This window comes from Dipodomys merriami, unplaced genomic scaffold (genome assembly GCF_024711535.1).
Source record: "Dipodomys merriami isolate MVZ:Mamm:240054 unplaced genomic scaffold, mDipMer1.0.p SCAF_50, whole genome shotgun sequence".
Lineage (NCBI taxonomy): Eukaryota > Metazoa > Chordata > Mammalia > Rodentia > Heteromyidae > Dipodomys > Dipodomys merriami.
Window position 1 is genome coordinate 3,850,330 of NW_027206069.1, and position 19,427 is coordinate 3,869,756.

Consider the following 19,427-nt stretch of genomic DNA (forward strand, 5'->3'; position numbering starts at 1 on the left):
GATGATAGTCTGTACTAGCATTACCAGTACAAGCTGGCCTGTCAGTCCCTGAATTCCAGAAATAGACCCCCATTCCTGTGCCCTACTCTTGGGCCAAGCAGTTAGGACCTAATGGAGAAGAAATCCTCTTGTAAACAACAAGGCTCCTTCAGAGAGGGGCGATGCCCAGGCATCACAGAGTGAAGACCCAATCAGCCCTCGAATTACGCTTCCAAAATGAGTCACCAAGGAGGTAAATCTTCTTCAAGGAGGTCCTCTTCTCATTCTGACCATGACAGCTTGCAACCTGGGGCCACCCTGGATGCCAGTGAACAGCACCAGGGAACAGGGCAGAAGTTTGCCCAAGATCACAGCCACCAGGAGCAACATGGAAGCACAACCAGGAGCAAAGCACCCTGCCTCACCCCACCCCACCCCACAGGTTTGTTTGTGCTTGGGACATCTCCTCAGGCAAGCTGTTTCTCTAGTAAGGTCTCCTTTTCCCTTCCTAATGAGCTCATTTAAGAACACAAAATAAAACTTGAACCTCAAACAGAACAAATCTCAAAAACAATGTCATCTTTATGGTTCACAAAGCATTCCTGCAGAACGTTTGGTGATAGATTGCCTAATTATTCAGTGTAGGGCTTATTAGCTCCACTTTATAGATGGGGAAACTAAGGCTCAGCTCAGAAAGGATGAGGGACTTGCCTGAGATGGCTCGAGCATCCAGCAGGCAGTGTACCTGGAGCCCAGGCCTCCCAATGCCAGTTGACACTGCTGCTTCTAGGCCGCCACTTCTACACACCCTGCCATCAGCAGTGAGACACTCTCAATAGATCCAGCACTCCCACCCCAGCCCTGCCCCAACAGGTGGAGGGAGAAGAGAAGCTAGGAGGAGCAGAAGGGAGAGGGAGGCGCTCCATCACCTACAGGTCACTCTGCAAAGCATGGTGCAGGCACAGTGGCAGAAGCAGAAGCAGTGGAAGGTCCACTCCCTGCTGACCATGACGGGCAGGGCTCCTCGGCACACTCCTTGAGGCACCTCTACATCCTGGCCACTTACCTCCTCTTCCTCAGCTGCCTGGCTGGCGCAGTGGTAACGGATATGCTGTCCCTCTGTCAGATGGGCTCCACCCGTCAATCTTTAATGAAGCTTCCCCAGGTAACCTATCAGCACACTCCTAGCTACCTGACTCCTTCAAGCTCTGGGGGACCTGGAGGATCACCCAGACCCCTTGTGGGGGCCCCGCCCACAAGCTCTGGATATACCAGGTGTTGCCAGAAGGACCTCCCACCGCAGCTCTCCTCTTACCTTGTGGGGAACGGGATGGAACCAGGGTAGATGTGTAGGCAGAGGAAGCAGGTTGGCCAGGCAAATGGATTCCTGAGCACTGTGCAGCTTAGTGACCTGCTCTTCTCTGTATCCAAAGGCCTCCTGGCCTTCCATCTCCTTTTCTTCACCATCACATCTGTTCTCGCTCCTGACCTGTTTCTGCCACTTCTACTTTCTTCCCCAGGCAGATCAGCTCTGAGCTTTATGTAAGATCAACCCTGGCCCCACCAGCAGGCCTTCCTCTCTGGACCCCCTGCCACTGCCAGGCAGCCGTGGGTACAATGTCATGCCTGTGGGTACAGTGACCGTGCCTTCTATGTGCAAGGCTGGTCTGTGCATCAATGATGGATAAAGTCGTGGTATCCAAAAACCTTGGGTACATAGCTCTCTGACCTTCTGTCATCCTCAAGGAGCCATCGTAATTATTCTCTCTCCTCTCCTTCATCACCGTAGGATTCTGCACGTCACCTAAGTCACTGCTCCCAACCAACACTGCAAGTTCCTACTTGTTTCTGGAGACTTCTCATCCCTCTCTGCACACTAGCACTTAGCACAGGACCTGGCACAAATTGTATGGGAGCACCTGTTCCCAAAGGCAGAATCCATTTCCCTATGCCATGTTTGGTTTCTCCTGTTCTTGGCCTCTACGAGTCTCTATAAAATGTTCTCCTGAAGATTGTCTTTCAGTGTACCTCTCTGGTCTGTTTAGATTTGAGCCTCATACACTCTTACTTAGGGGATTTCCAACCTCTTTGCTTCAGGCTTGTCCTCTTGAGCCTGCTCTTCCATGTTAAACAACAGAAAGCATAGCTCTTCCTGCCATTCCTTGGCTAGGGATCAACTGTGGTTTCCATGGCTTGCATGGGAAATCCTTACCTTGGGATGTGAGAACTAAATGCCAACTTCCTCACCTAGTCTCAGTACTTCTGGTTTCTCTCTCTCTCCCAAGTGACTGCGCTTGGAAAAGGCAGCCAACGACACCAAACTTGCCTACAGTCTTCCCTTGTAGGGACACACTAGTCCCTCTGCACTTCTCTGGAATAGACTATAAGTACCCCAAATATGCATGCATTTGTAAAAACAAAACAAACCAAAATCCAAAATCCAACTCCCCTACAATCTGGACTTCAACAGAAACTCCAGCTCCAGCTCTTGGCCAGCTGCCTTCCTCCCCGCATGGAGCTCATACTGTCCGGCCCACTGCAATCTCCCTGTGGGAGCCACAGAGCTATGCTCCTGGGTTTGTACCCTTGGGACAGCTTTTCACTTGCTCCCCAAGGACTTAAGGGGTGTGTGTGTGTGTGTGTGTGTGTGTGTGTGTCTGTGTGTGTGTGTGTCTGTGTCATGAAGTGTAGCACCCACCATGTCCTCGGGGTGTGTGTGTGTGTGTGTGTGTGTGTGTGTGTGTGTGTCTGTGTCTGTGTGTGTGTGTGTCTGTGTGTGTCTGTGTCATGAAGTGTAGCACCCACCATGTCCTCACTACCTGCCAGGCATTGCTGTGAAAATGAAGACTGTGGAAACTAACTGCTGGGAACTGAATTTGAGTCCTGATCTATCAGATGTTAGCATGCATCTGTAGCCCCCAGACCTGAACTCCAACCTGCCCTTCACAAAAGAGAACTCTTCCTTGGGCTCCCAGCAGTTTCTCCTGGGCACGCAGAGGAGGTCCCACGTCTAGCCCTGGTGTTACAAGGATGCCCCCCCTTCCCGTGGGGGAGATGGCCATGTTAGCTCCTCTGATAAACCGCCTTATAAACTTGCTTCTGTATGTGATGGTTGCCGTGTGGTCTTCTGGGATGGATACTTTCATCAAGTACTCTTCCACTTCACATAAGCTGCAGGAGAAGTTCTGAGCTCTAGAATATAACGACCGGCCTGCCTTTCCAGGGCTGGCCCTGTCTACTCCCACTTCCCCTCTCCCCTCCCACATGTGCCAGCACCAGCAGTGCTCCCGTGGGAAGCACTAAGCTCCAACATGTCACTGCGATTTTATAATTTGCTTCTTCTTTCTGCACTACTCTCTAACCTTCACAAACATGCAACCATCCTGAAGATTCAAATGAGCCATGCTGCTGTGGTGTGGATAAAGTATCTCCCCAAAGGCTTACGTATTGAAAACCTGGTCTTGGTGGTGCTATTGAGGTGTCTGGATCACAGGCGATAATTCATCAATGGATTTACCCACTGACCAGTTCACAGGGCAGTGGCTATTAGGAGGTAGAGATTAGTTAGAGGAAGGAGACAGCTGTTGGGGGTATGCCTTTGAGGGGTATATCTGTACACACATGCACGTGCACGTGTGCAAGCGCATGCGTGCACACAATCACACACACACTCTGCATCCCAGCTGCCCTGAAGTGAGTGACTTTCATCTGCTACAACCATGATACCTCACATGTGCCAAGAAACAGAAGCCAAGTGACCATGCACCAAAACCTCTGACAAAGTGAGCCAAACAAACCTTTCTTCCTCCAAGCTGTTTTCATCAGGTATTTTGTCACAGCGACAGAAAAACTAACACACATCTCCATCCCCAGAGCTCTCCCAGGAGACTGCTCCCTTACCACAGCTCAGGCATGCTGTGGGTCCCGTAATTCCCTCCACTATAGTATGCATCATCCTGTATCCACAAGTCTCTGTACCCAGCTGCAAGTTCCATGAATTCAGAGACCAAATCTTACTCATAATTGTGTGCAAAGTGCAGAAAATATGCCCAGTAATTCACAGGTGCTGTTTGTTCATTCATTTGCCAAACAAACAGAATTGTGATAAGCATTATGGATCCAGCCATGGACACAAACTTCTTACTTAGAACCTGCGATCTACAGAGGGTAGACAGACAAACAAGTAAGGACATAGCACAAAAACAGCAAATTATGGTAGGCTGAGTGTGGGTCCAACTTAAGACAGACAACTGATTAGGTGACATTTAAGTAGAGGCCCACCGAAGTGAGGGAAGGAGGGCAAGGACACCCTGGGCACAAGGGACAGCAGGGACCCAGGCCCGAGCCGGATGCGCCAGGCCTCTTTGGGGAATGGTAAGGAGGCCAGTATGACTAGAACCAAGTAGGAGAGGTAGAGTGGGAGAAAGCAAAGGCAGCAAGGTGGCCAGGCCAGAGCCACAGGGGGCATACCGGCTTCAGAAAAGAACATGGACTTCTTTCTGAGGAAGCTGAAGTCCTTGAGAGCTGAACAAGGACTGATCTGACGTAGACCTAGAAAAATTGATTTGCTCGCTGTGTAGAGAAGAGACTCAAGAAGGTGAAGTGTGAAAGTAGGCAAATTGAGCTGGTGGCTGTTGTAAAACTTGTTTGCTGAATGGATGGCTAGATGGACGAATGCAGGCAGAAGACAAGCTGGTGGGGGACAGGGTCTCAGGTGCTCATTCCCTGTCTGTATTAGAAACTGAAAGTTGTATCTCTAATTCAACCCTTCACTCTCCAGACGCTATGGAAGGTTATGTGTTAGCTCTTATCCTTTATGCACCGAAGATGTGAAATTATTGAAATGATGAACTGAACTGTACTGCATTTATCTTAAATGCAGCTTTCAGTTTTTTAAAGGTATCAGGACTGAGGCTTGAACTCAAGAGCCTGGACACCGTCCCTGAGCTTTTTTTGCTCAAGGCCAGTGCTTTACCACTTGAGCCACAGCTCCACTTCTGTTTTATTTTGGTGGTTAACTGGAGATGAGAGTTTCACAGGCTTTCCTGCCAGGGCTGGCTTTGAACTTCAATTCTCAGATCTCAGCCTCCTGAGTTGCTAGGATTACAGGCATGAGCCACTGGTGCCCAGTGAAATTATTGTTCTTTAGGGAAGAGGTTATATGAGAAAAAAATATATGAACATTTATGAATTCTTCATTCACTTTCATTGGGTATTTGCCTACAAAGATGGGATTATATTCATAATTTACTCTGATCAAGTTGGGTTAACAGCAGATAACTAGTCAAACAGGGTGTCTTTTGAGAGGCTTTAACTCAAGAATTCATACACTAGCTTGGCATTTTTGCTCATTGCTGGTGCTTTACTACTTGAGCCATACCCCCACTTCTGGCTTTTTGCTGGTAATTGGAGATAAAAGTCTCATGGACTTTTCTTCCTGGGCTGGTTTCAAATTGCAACCCTCAGATCTCAGTCTTCCAAGCAGCTAGCAGTAAAGATGTGAGCCTCTAGCGCCTGACTGAAAGGCAGTCTTTTTTTTTCTTCCGGTTGTCTGGCTGGAACTCTGGGCTTGGGCACTGTCCCTCAGCTCTTCAGCTCAAGTCAAGCACTCTACCACTTGAGCCATGGCACCACTTTCAGTTTTCTGCATGGTTTATTGGAGATAAGAGCCTCACAACTTTCCTGCCCAGGATGGCCTTGAACTGCGATCCTCAGATCTCAGTTTCCAGGGTAGCTAGGATTCCAGGCATGAACACTGGTGCCCAGGTTGAGAGGCAGTCTAATTCATATAATATATGCAGTGTCTCCTGACAGGGCCATGTTGTCAAGGCCCAGGGAGCTGAGCACCGCATATACTGGCATGTGGTGCTCCAGGAACAACACAATTTATACTTTTTTTTATTACAGAGGCTTGTCAGGGCCTTGCGCTTACCAGGCAAGCAGTCTGAGTTGAGCCATACCTCTAGTTCTACAAGTCACACCCGCATCTATCGTACTTTCAAATCTCACAACAACATGAGATGGCTATTATATCCATCTTCAACATGAGGAAATTAAAGCTTAGCATGGGAAAACGGGTTGCTCCAGATCTCACAGCTGCTACACATGCCAGAGCAGATGTGCCGAGCAGATACCTGTAGCTAGGTTTGATCCCACTCCAGTCTGTGCCCTTGTCCATCACCTGTGCTAATATAGGTGGCACTTGGGCTGGCTGCTTGTCCAGGCACATGAGGACAGTCCCCCACCAGGAATGCATTAGGCAGATGCTGGAGAGACTGTGCCCTATAGTGTCTGTTCACTCTCTTGTGGCCTAATTGGGCAGGTGGGGTCCAGACTGTACTGTGGAAGACAAAGCCCCCAAAGAATGCTGCCATTAGTGTTAGGTAGATAGCCTTGGGCTGGTGGCTGGAGGTGGCCTTCTTTCTTTTGGATGTAAGCTATAAACCAATCATCAGCCCTTTAAAGGAGGACAATGACAGCAGCAAGATACTGGTGAGATGTTCAGAAACTGGAGTCCCCACAAGCAGCACACAGTACCTGCAGAGGGACACCCTAAAGGCCAGGCAGAATCTCCCAAACCATGTAGCTCTCATGTTTCACCCTGGTCTACCATCAGCTTCTTACCACGGATTCCCTTCGCAGAATGCTCCCTACCATCCTGCCTCCTCCAGCACTGCGGCACTGGGCACTGCCACTGGGGCAGGAACTGATGTTACCTTTGGGATTTAAAGAGTAACTTGCTAAGGTAATTTTCAGTTGACAGTTGTACAAACATCATTTCAGGCTCTCCTTATAATACCCTGTGAGGTAGGTATGAAAACTCAGCTTACAGTTAGAAAACTCAGTTTAACAGTCTTGGACAGGGTAAGTGACCCACTCCAGGTATACTCTTAGCACAACAGGTGCCCAAACCCATATCTGTCTGGGTCCACATCGGAAACTGCTTCTGCAGCACCCACATCAACAGCCATGGCCCTTCAATAGGGCTGTTGGGGGACGGAGGCGTATCCTTGGTCTGTGGTGGCGTCGATCAGCAGGCCAAGGTGACGGGTGCGATTTCTGTGTGAGACAATTCCATTAACCATGTCCCTCAATCACAGATAGCACCCCTCACCTTGAGCCCAATGTCACAGGCAGGCTGGCGAGCGGTGGTGCTGGGTCAGGAACTCCATCTTGCTCTGTTCAGGAGGGTGTAAGAGCAGGGGGCACCAGGTATGTTGAGACACAGACTGAATGAGTGAGCAAATTCGTGCTCCTACATGCTTACACAGCAGTCTCTCCTAAAGATGTAAAACACAGATGTGAAAAGACACCTTTCTCTGAGGAGCTCAGATTCAAGACTAGACAAACAAGAGTCCGGGCTAGAGAATATCGCCTGTACACCTGCAATGATCTCATAGAACAGTCATGAAAAGGACGAGCCACTAACAGCCCAGGAGACAGGCCCAGGAACTGCTGGGGCAGCCTGGCTGAGAGGTGAGAGCTAGTTAGTGGCTCTAAGGTAAGAAGCAAACCTAAGTGAAGGCAGATCCAGGCAGAGGGCGCTCGGTGCTCGTACACGGTCTGCTTCAATAACACCGGCAGGGAGGTCTGACAGAAGGGGAGCGAAAGCTGGCTAGTTAGGACTGTGCTGACACCTCAGGGGAGACAGTGAGCAGATGGGGCTGTAACAGACAATAACATGGCAGAGGTGTCCCAGGACAACTCAGCATACATGCCTGACACAGAGATGCTTGACACTGAGTTGGGGCCTGAGCAGAGAGTCAGAAGACAAGTTCTAGGACTCACATGCCCTCAGGTGTTGGTTTGTTCCCCTAGCTGACCAGATAACAAGTTTCTAGAGATAAAGAGGATACCTACTGACTGAATTCAGGCACTGAGTGTGATGAGTCGAGTGGTGCACACTGTTAAGATACAGGCAAAAAGAAAACACTATGACGTGCTGAAAGGATGGCCAGACTTTTCAAGGTGTGGGGGAGGTCAGGTATTGGTGGCTCACCCCTGTAATCCTGGCTACTCAGGAGGCTGAGATCTGGAGGACTGTGGTTTGAAGCCAGCCTGGCAATGCAATTCTATCTCCAAACTAACCAGCACAAATCTGGGCTGGCTGTGTGGCTTAAGTAGTAGAGCCTCAGCCAAGCCAGCAGGCTAAGCAAGCATGAGCACTCCGTAGAAAGCCCCAGTACATAACAGGGTAGGGAAGAATGCATTAGGAAAAATGTAGAGCCAAGGACATTCAAGGTACAAACAGCCTGAACAGAATCTGGTGACCTGTGTAACTACTGGCACTTGGGAATCCAAAGGCCCTGTTAGAATCAGCAGTCTGTGAGTCTGCGCATCATATTCCTTCAAGAACAGAGGTTAGTCGAAGACAGATGTGTCCTTGAGTTTAGAAGATGGCTGCCAGAGGGTAGCGGGAGGCAGGGGCCAGGAAAGGAAACCTGGGCCGCCTGGACCTTCCCTACTCCAAGCCCACAGGCACACCCAGGGTGTCAGCAGCTTCACAACCAGGGTGATGATGACAGCTTAGTATCTCTTTTTTCTCAGAAGGTTAAAGGGTAATTCCCCACAAAAAGATGTTTATGAGTAAAATTCAGCCCAACTCCAAGGAACAGAGGCTTAGCAATGCTTCCACCTTCTTCAATGAGGAAACAGAAGTGAGCCCATGTTTCACTTCATCTCTGTCTAGAAGTCCCTTGCTGGGTTCTTTCTCAGGTTGTAGCCAGTGGGTCACTGGCATGGACTAAGGACATGGCTGGGTTTGGATAAATTCAGCGAACATTTGTCATCTACCACTAACTAGTAGAGTCACACCTTAAAACTTCCAATGACATTATCTATCACCAGCAGGACAAGTAAGAGACAGACATAAGCACTGTGTTCTAAGAGGCCAGGAGAACCAACACTTCACCTCATTTCTAATTCACCTACATTGCCTGGGAGAGTGGGAGAACACTTGGGTGTGACCTAGCTCTGCCTGGACTCTTGTGGCCCTGTGAGTCCCTCCCCTTGCCACGTTTTAGTTTTCCCTTTATGCCAGGAGAAGCTTTGAGTGTGGAAAGTTTCTTTACAATTCTCTTTTACCAGGAAGCCAAGTCCCACCACCTTGGGGCCTGCGCCCCTAGAATAGGAGATAATTGAAGAATGGCCACGCTAAGTTGACAGAACCCCCATAGTGGTATAATAGAAGTATTTTGGATCTGGGGACAAAGTGAAGCAACGTGCCATTAAGGACATCTACCAGGTTACTCATGCTGTCTGACTCATCTACAAACCGTCTTCCCACGTCTCCTCCTTCATCCTAATGATTTGCTATGATAACTGACATTACCTAGGGAGACACTATGCTAATTAGAAAGGACACAAATGAACAGTAAGATGGAAGGTACACAAAAGGTGTACCTTCCAGAAGGTAAATTCCCTGGAATTTACGTGTGGGCTGCATCACCCCCTCAGCTCATGGTCAGAAGCTCCTGACCCCCACTTGGTTTACATTTTATGAAGGTTCCATCAGAGAGGCACAACTATTTACGTACAGAGGACCTTGGTGACTGACTTCCCTGACTCTTCTTACTAGGCTGGGGCTCTGGAAGGCTCACATCTATTAGGCAGGGGCTCTACTGCTGAGCTAAACTCCAGGCCTCAAAAGGCACGCATCGTGCTAGCAATCCCAAGGATCTTAGAGGCTTTTGTGTTAGGAACTGGGTATTAAAATATAGTAGGGCTGGGAAGGTGGTTCAGTGGTAGAGCGCTTGCCTTGCATGCTCGAGGCCCTGGGTTCGATTCCTCAGCACCACATAAGCAAAAAGAAAAAAGCCGGAAGTGGCGCTGTGGCTCAAGTGGTAGAGCACTAGCCTTGAGCTGAAGAGCTTAGGGACAGCGCCCAGGCCCAGAGTTCAGGCCCCACCACCTGACCAATAAAAAAAAATATATATGTATATGTATATGTATATGTATATATATAAATATAATAAAAGATACAGCCGGAAGCCGGTGGCTCACGCCTGTAATCCTAGCTACTCAGGCGGCTGAGATCTGAGGAGCACGGTTTAAAGCCAGCCGGGGCACGAAAGTCCGTGAGACTCGAATCTCCAATAAACCACCAGAAAACCAGAAGTGGTGCTGTGGCTCAAGCGGTAGAGCGCTCACCTTGAGCTGAAGAGCTGAGGGATAGAGCCCAAGCCCAGAGTTCAAGCCCCAACTAACAAACAAAAATTAAAAATTAAAAAAATTAAAAGATGCAGTAACAATAATAACAGCAATAATATGACCAAAAACTAACTTGGAGTGATGATTAGGTACTAGACTAAACATTTCACCTTCTAGCTCATTTAAACCAACCCTATACATCCTCATTTATAGATACAGACACTGAGGCACAGAAAACTTAAATAAGTTGCCCATGGTTCCTCAGCTGGAATGTGACAGGACCAGAATTTGAACTAAGCAAGCAGTCAGACCCCAAGCCTAGTACTTAATCACCATGCTCCACCAATGTCAAACCCTCACCGACAGCTACAGGATATGTCTGAGGTGGTCAGGACACTCCAGAGGAGAAATCCCTAGTCCTCTCAATAGCTGAGGTAAAGGTCTAATAAGAGCCACAGGGGGCTCTGCTTCTTTAACTTCCCTGGTCAGAAATGTGTGCTGCCTTTACTCATCCTGTCTACACCAAGTGTCAAATTCACCCACATCTTGAAGGTATATGGGGTCTTTCAATGGACAAGCCCCACCCGCCCTCCCAGTTTCATTTCTGCCCTCCTTCCCACCTGCACTCTCCAGGACATGCTGCGTTATCCTCTTTACCGGCATGCAGCTCTTCTACCTGGGACCCTTACTCACACTCTGCTTTATGAACTCCTCGCCCCTCAGAGCTCCAGCTCAAATGCTACCACTGGTGATACCACTGACAGGCAGTTACCTGTTTCCCTTCCTTTGTTCTCCAAGCACCTTACATACTCCTTTATTAGAGACTTACTACAATGCTGTATAGTCAGTTGCTTATGAATCCAAACTAGTAACGTGTGGGGGACGCTACTTATCTATTCTATCCTAGTCCCTTACATTCAGTAGATATTTGCCATCTGTTAAACATATGAGGAAGTACATTTTTCAGACATGGAAGGATATCCAACATAAAACAGAACTGGACATAACGGCTGTAAGAGCATATTGGGGCTGGGAATGTGGCTTAGTGGTAGAGTATTTGTTTAGCATCCATGAAGCCCTGGGCTCAATTCCTCAGTACCACATAAACAGAAAAAGCTGGCAGTGGTGCTGTGGCTCAAGTGGCAGAGTGCTAGGCTTGAGCAAAAGAAGCTCAGAAACAGTGCCCAGGCCCTGAACTCAAGTCCCAGGACTGGCAAAAAATAAATAAAAAACAGCATGTTGGTATGAACCACTATCACAGCTGGCAAAAAGATACAGAGTCATTGTTTCTCCTTCTAAACTAAGAGTTAGGCAGCAGGTTCCGAGGACCTGTGTAATGTCACTCAATGGAATGACAGTGCTAGGATGCCAGACAACCAGAGCTGTGTAGTTAGAACAGGAGAGGGTCTCGGCATCAAGCCAAGACAAAGCCCAGCTTACCTCCTTCTTGGGAATTCATGATGTTCAGGGCAAACAGCATTGCATTGGAGAAAGTGGTCGCCTCTTCCTTACTTGCAAAGTTTAAGCCATATACCTGGCGGGCATCTCGCCACTGGTGGAAGGTTGGTGTTGCCTGATTGTACTTCAGCCCTTTCACGATCGAATAATTGATCACAACCTAGAGGAGAAAAGACCGAGAAATGAGTATAAAGAAAATGTAAGTGAAATGGAGGGAGCCCTGATGGGGCAAGGATATTGTATCCCCTGGTTTATGGTGCATTGGGATGGGGTTCAAAGAAAAGGAAAGTACAATTAGGGACATTTTTCCAACATATTCTATAGAGCAGTGAGAATGTGAAAAACTCATGATTTCATTTAACTAATAATATTGTGTAGGTACAAATCTCCAGTTGAGCAGGCCTGAGCTGGGAGCAGACTCCCTGGGGGCTGGCTTAGGGGCTGCCTCTTAGCCTCAGCACTCAAGGTGGTTACTGTGCTTTCCTGGGGCTTTTGAATGACAAAATGAGAATAAAGTTGCCTTTACTGACCACATGGGGTTACTGTGATATCAAGCTGTGATACATATCTATATTAGACATACTTTATATCATCTAGATATCCTGATTCTCTCTGCATAGTATATAAATACTTAGAAAGCATTAATTAAAAGCGGAGCTTGGAAAAGCTAATGCACGACATGAATATATCAGGACTCAGCAGTTACGTTCTTGTGTTGTTTTTTTTTTGGTGCCAGTCCTGGGGCTTGAACTCAGGGCTTGGGCACTGCCCCTGAGCTTCTTTTGCTCAAGGCTAGCCCTCTACCACTTGAGCCACTTCCAGCTTTTTCTGTTTACATGGTACCGAGGAATTGAACCCAGGGCTTCATGCATGCTAGGCAAGCATGCTACCACTATGCCACATTCCCAGCTCTTTTTCTAGCCTCTAAAAGAGTTTGTATAAAATTAGAATTGTTGCTTTCTTAAATGTTTATAAGAACTTACCACTTAGCACGTTGGGTCTGGCATTTCCTTGTGGGATGGTTAGATTTGTAATTACATATTAAGTTTCTTTAGTAGACATAGAAAAATTTAGTAGAAAATTAAAATTTTTCTATTTTTTCTTTCTTTTTCAGTTGTGGGGCTTGAACCCTGGTTCTGGGTGCTGTCCCTCAATTATTATTTTTTTTTTTGGGGGGGGGGTGGTCCAGTCGTGGGGCCTGAACTCTGGGCCCAGGCGCTGTCCCTTAGCTCTTCAGCTCAAGGCTAGCACTCTACCACTTGAGCCACAGCACTACTTCCGGCTTTTTTTTCTGGTTATGTGGTGCTGAGGAATCGAACCCAGGACCTCATACATGCAAGGCAAGCGCTGTACCACTGAGCCAACTTCCCAGTCCTGTCCTTCAGTTCTTTAGCTCAAGGCTAGTGCTCTACCACTTGAGCCATAGCACCACTTCCTGTTTTCTTGTGGTTAATTGGAGATAAGAATCTCCAAAATTTCCTGCCTGGGCTGGCTTTGAACCTTGATCATCAGATCTCAGCCTCCTGAGTAGCTAGGATTACAAGCATGAGCCATCAGCACCTGGCTTCTATTTATTCTTGTGTCAGTCTTGGGGCTTGAACTCAGAGCTGAATGTTGTCCTTAAGTTTTTTTGCCCAAAGCTAGCACTTTACACTGAGTCACAGCACTAATTCCTGCTTTTTGGTGGTTAACTGGAGATGAGAGTCTCAGGCTTTTCTGCCCAGGATGGCTTTCAACTGTGATAGTCATATCCCAGCCTCCTGAGTAACTAGGATCATAGGCGTGGGCCATTAGTGCTTCGCTTTTGTATTTTGGCAAGTTCTTTTTCAATGCATATGTCTAACTCTTCTAAATTGACCAATTTCAGGGTATGTTATTTTATGTTTTTATTGTTATAAGATAGTAGTGCTATCACCCTTTTTATTCCTGGTATTGGCAATATGTTTTTTTCTTACAATAGATGCATAATTCTATTTTCTTTACTTTTCTTTCGTGTGTGTGTGTGTGTGCGCGCGCGCGCGCGCGCGCGCGTACACGCACGCGTCACGCACGGGCCTTGGGACTTATACTCAGGGCCTGGGAGCTATCTTGGGGCTTTTGTGCTCTACCACTTAAACTACAGCTCTACCTCTGGCTTTTTAGTGGTTAACTGGTGATAAGAATCTCACACTTTTCTACCTATACTGGCTTTAATCCAAGATTCTCAGATCTCACCCTCCTGAAGTATAGGATTCTAGGCTTAAGCCATCAGTGCCCAGCTCATTAATTCTCTTTCCAAAGAATTGACACTTGGCTTCAAAGAATCAAGATATTTTATTTTATTGTATCTTTCTATTATTAGCTTTTGATTTTCTTTTTTCTTCCCTCCTACTTTGGCTTGGTTTAATCTACTTTTTGATTTTTCTAAGTTCCTGAGATAAAAGTATATAGATAGATTACTGATTTTCAGTTGTTCTTTTCTTAACATGTGTATTTAGAGCATAAAATTTCATTCAGGCACTGTTTTAGCTGCAACCCATAAATTTTGTTGTTATATTTTCATTATCATTTAGAAGAAAGCATTTTCTAATTTACATTGTAATTTCCCATAGCTTACTTAATAATGTACTGCTTAATTTATAAACATTTGGAAACTTTTTGTAGTTATATTTCTGATACTGATTTCTGGTTTGATTATTCTGTTGTCCAAGAACATACTTTGTAAGGTTTTAATCTTTTAAAATTTGAGACTTGCTTATTTTATGGCCTAGTATATGATTTATGTGCTAAAAGTTGTATGTTCACTTGAAAAGACTTTGTATTGTAGAATTATTGGTTGTAATTTCTACAAATATAAATTAAGTTAAATTGGCCAATAATGTTATTCCTATTTTTTGTCTTTATTCATTACTGTCTACATGTTCAGTCTATTACAGGGCATGATCAGAATTTCTAAATATGCTTTGAACTTGTCTATTTCTCAGAATCTTTAGATTGGTCCATTTTGCTTTATGTAGTTAGAACACATTGAATGCATTAAGTTGTTTTGGTTTTTTGTTCAATAGACCTTTTTATAATAAAAAGGTCAACTTTTCCTTAGTAATCTTTGTTGCCGTAGGTCTTTTATCTGATATTATATAATACAGCAATATGAGCATCTTTTGGCTACAGCTTCTTTTAGTTAGTGTTTATAAGATTTATTTTCTTCTAGTCTTCCACTTTTAGCCTCTTCTAACTAGGGTTTATTTAAAAAAATAGTTCTCTGATATTTGGCAGGACTGATCTGGATATTTCTGAAGTCAAAGGTTTGGGCATGAGGTCCTAATCTGGATACTTTGGAAGGATAAACTTTCAAAATGCTGTACTTCCTGAAGAGGAGCTCAGAATCACAATGTTTGCATGTTTTATTTTAGGGAGTGTACATTGTATGAGTAAATGGGAATGCCTTTCCTTTTTCTTTTATCAGTATGGGGGTTCAAACTCAGGGCCTTGTAGAAGCTGGGCAGGTGCCAAGCTACTGCCAAGCCATGTCTCCATCCCTTTTTATGCATTGGTTACTTTTGAGACAGGGTCCTCCTTTCCACCCTCATCCCGTCCATTAAACTCAGGGTCTGGGCACTGTCCTTGAGTACTTCTTTTTTTTTCTCTCAAGGCTAGTGCTCTTCCACTTGGGAGCCACAGCTCTACTTCCTGTTTTTCGGTGGTTAATTGGTTGTAAGAATCTAGTGGATGTTCTCTATGGGCCGGCTTTAAACCTCGATCCTCAGGTCTCAGTCTCCTGGGTAGCTAAGATTACAGGCATGAGCCACCAGTGCCCGGAATGAGACAGGGTCTTGATTCCTACCCAGGTATGTACATAGGTCAAGTTCACCTCCTTTTGGCTTCCTCTCATAGCTAGGGAAACAGGCATATGGCCACTGAGTCCAACTTTCCAGGGGTTTCATGAACTTTTCTGCCTGAGCTAGCTTCCAGCCACTGTCTTCCAAACTGAGCCACTGGGTGCCGATGGTTCACACCAGTAATCCTAGCAAGCTACTAGCTAGGTTAAGATCTGAGGACTGAAGTTTAAAGCCAGCTCAGGCAAGAGTCCATGAGCTTCTTATCTCTAATTAACCACCAGAAAACTGGAAGTGGTACAGTGGCTCAAAGTGTGAAAGCTCAGGGACAGCACCAAGGCCCTGAGTTCAAACCTCACCACCACCACCAACAACAAAAATGAAGTCTTTGCAACTCCAAATACTATCTAACATGTTTTGAGGCCTTTAGGAAAAAAAAAATACTTACCAGTCTTTTATCAGGAAAATTTAACGATGGAGAACTACCTTTTTACACTTATATATTTATTTGGATCTAAAAACCATGAACTCTATAGACTGATAAATTGAGGCATCATCTCATCCAAATGAATACCTAATGATAGAATGTGTTTCCCATTAGCTAGTAGTCTTATAGGCTCATACTAAATCTTTCAACAGTATACTTGTGTATTATGTCATTTTTTTGTTATTGTTATGCAATAACAGGCTAAATTTATAAAGAGGGTTCTTCAAACTGTGATGCTCAGATCTTAAATCTCCTGAGTAGCCAGGATTGCAGGTGTGAGCTACTAGTGATCAATAAGTAGTCTTCATAAACAGTCAACCATAGATCTGTTAAGTTCACTGCTTGAAGTGTCCTGGTCAATCTCTACGGAGAGGGCTAGAGGGAGCACTGAGGTTCTCACCAAGGTCATTGTCTAAGCAGATAGATAGCTGGTCTATTTCTCTACATACTGATTTTAACCTATATCACATCAGACCACTGTGCCTTAGTTATGTGTGTCAGTCATTTGTGATGTAATATCTTGTACTAAGATAGGTATTTACCAGCTACCCTCACAATCTACCCCATGTGATCTGCCTAGGATGTGTTATTACAAGACTATCTCAAGTGCTAGGATTGTAGGCCTGTGCCATTGTACCTAGCTTATCAAAAATCTTTTTTTTTTTTTGGGGTCCGGTCGTGGGGCCTGAACTCTGGGTCTGAGTGCTGTCTCTCAGCTCTTCAGCTCAAGGCTAGCTCTCTACCACTTGAGCCACAGCGCCACTTCCGGCTTTTTTCTTTTTGCTTATGTGGTGCTGAGGAATCGAACCCAGGGACTCAGGCATGCAAGGCAAGCACTCTACCACTGAGCCTCCTTTCCCAGCCCCCGCTTATCAAAAATCTTAACAGCAAGCTTACATACAGACATATACATACAGATTAAGACTAAATACTTATGTATTGTATTTTTTCAAAGCCTTTTTGTGTCTATTATTATTATTTTTTTAATCCGACAATAACAGTTTACTAGGTAGGATTAGATTTCCATCTCCACATGACAGATGTGAAAACTGAAGTTTGTATCTTTTTTTTTTTTTTTTTTTTTTGTCGGTAGTAGGGCTTGAACTCTGGGCCTGATTGGTGTTCATCTTCTCTTCAACAAGGCAAGCACTCTACCACTTGAGACACAGCACCACTTCTGGTTTCTGGTGGTTAATTGAAGATAAGAGTCTCATGAACTTTCCTGGCGGGGCTGGCTTTGAACCGCAATCCTCAGATCTCAACCTACTGAGTAGCTAGGATTATAGGTGTGAGGCACTGGCACCTGGCTGAAGTCTCATATGGTAGAGTATAAGGCTACAAAATCAGAATTGGAATCAATGGAGGGAATAATGAAAGGGGTGACATCGATCAAAATGCATTGCACTTATAAACTGATTTGTTGAATGCTAACTTCTTTGTACAACTGCTTAAAGATAATAAAAGTATAATTTTACAAAAAAGAATTGGAAACCAGATCTCCAGTTCTAAATATTGACCTTTTCTTCAGACTTCTTTTCCCTATGCACATGTGGAACGGGTCAGAACCCGAGGGTGTGATCTGTGACTCCAGAACTAACCTGCTGATCTTGTAGCTTGACTCCGACGACTCTGAAGGTGTTGCTGGCAGTGTTGTGGTAGATGTTGATCCGGCTGAATCCCTGTTGGCCAGGCTTTATTGGTACCCATTTCTTACTGGTGTCATCATAGACCATCACGGAAGCCCGGGCTTGGCAGATACTCTGTTCACTGCAGAGTAAGAAAAAAAAAAACCAGTGTGAGCCTCAGCCATGTGAGATGAGAGCTAACGTGACACTTCTGAATCATAGGCCAAAGTCTACTTGACATAAAGAAATTCTAGCTGACACATCTTCTAACTGTATACAGTAGGGCTGCACTAAAAGGTGATGACTTTATTCTCAAAAGATAGGGTAAAAAGGAGGTTCTGTGTTAAAAAGTGTGAATAGACTGGAAACCTCCCATTTTTGCTTGGCAAGGGGGTGTGAATGTGCGAGGAATTACACAATTTGCCAAGTAGCTACAATGTTTGAGGCATTGACTTATTTTTTGGAGGTACGGTGAATTCAGAGCCTTGTACTACTAGGAGATGTTCTACCATTTGAGCCATGCCCCAGCTCCTTTTTATTTAAGTTATTTTTTAGATAGAGTTTTGTACTCTTTTTCCCAAGACTGGCCTCAGACTGCAATCCTCTTACTTATGCTTCCTGCATAGCTAGGGTCACAGATATGTGTTACCACACCACATCTGTTTATTGAGAACAGAGTCTTGCTAACTTTTTGCTCAAATTAGCCTCAAACCATAGTCCTCCTGATCTCTACCTCCTCAATAGCTGTAATTATAGAAGTGAGCCACTGTGCCAGCACTATGCTAAAAAAGCCAATGCTCATAGCACCTATCTGTCACAACTTACCACTCTCATTCTACAGATAAGAAAAGAGTAATTTAAGAGACTGAAAAGATTGTTGCAAGTTCACACCGTCCACTTCTGTCCAACTCTAGAGCATATCACACGAAGAATCTTCTTTGCAGTACCCAATAAAATGCTAAATATAAGCTATCAGGATAGGGTAGCATCAGATAAGCTATCTACGTCATAGAATGGTTAGGCCATCTAAGAATGAAACAGCATACACTAAAATAAACAGATGGCTGCATCTCACTTTGCTAAAGATACTTACATAGTAAAGCAACCTCTTTCTGCTTAGAATATGATAGAAAACCAGGGGACAAACAGAAGTCCCAGTAAGGTCAAATGCCATCACTAAAATTAATACATAATAAAGGAAGGCTTCTGTATTTGGAGGTGATCTTTCAGAGCTTGCTGGCTCTTTGTTTTACACAGGTGCCCAGTAATCTTGAATAGTCTCATCCTCTAGTATGTGAAGATTGCTGAATTTACAAAGGTACAAAGTGCTGTTGAAGGCAGACACACTGCCAAGAGTGGAGAGCAGCATTAGTCAGAAAAGAAGGCAGCATAAAGACAATGATGAACTGCAAACAAACTTCACAGGTCAAGCATTGGGGGCATTGGGGGGAATCAATAAGAGGCATATGTGAATGGTAATCGACAGTCGTCATAATGGGTCCAAGCAGGCGGGACAGTCACAGTATGCTCATGCTGCCACAAGATTTGGGAGAGACCCCTTTCCCCAGCTTTGCAGCTCCGCCTAGGTGACACATCCCGTGGCGTTCGTAAGCTTTGTCCTCAGTGACTTGGCCCAGACCTAAATGTGACCAATGTAGGCAGTTCTGAAACACTGCAGAGGGCTAAGCTTCCTCACCCCTCCTCGCTGCTCACGTACTGTGGATTGTGCAGTGAACATAACCACATTCCTCATAAAAATATCCTGGACAGGTCTTTCTCTCAATTGACTTTAGAGGAATGCCTCTATCTAGTCCCTCCTTTGTCACATTCTCTCCTTGCGTCTGGGTCCTAAAACAGCACATATTTTGTCCTGAGTCTGACAAACACCGAAACCAGTAAGTGAAGAAACATCTA

The 19,427-nt window shown here is 45.4% G+C and overlaps 1 protein-coding gene across 6 annotated transcripts in view; it reads right to left on the reverse strand.

Moving 5' to 3' along the window:
* Positions 1–19,427, reverse strand: part of Evl (Enah/Vasp-like) — a 126,835-nt gene that overhangs the window by 25,509 nt on the left and 81,899 nt on the right. For all 6 annotated transcript variants that reach the window (XM_069997592.1, XM_069997594.1, XM_069997593.1 and 3 more), the window contains exons 2-3: positions 17,487–17,655; positions 11,569–11,746 (exon numbers count right to left, since the gene is read on the reverse strand). In XM_069997592.1, coding sequence (XP_069853693.1) covers positions 11,569–11,746; positions 17,487–17,655 — 347 coding nt within the window. The remainder of the gene's footprint in view (positions 1–11,568; positions 11,747–17,486; positions 17,656–19,427) is intronic.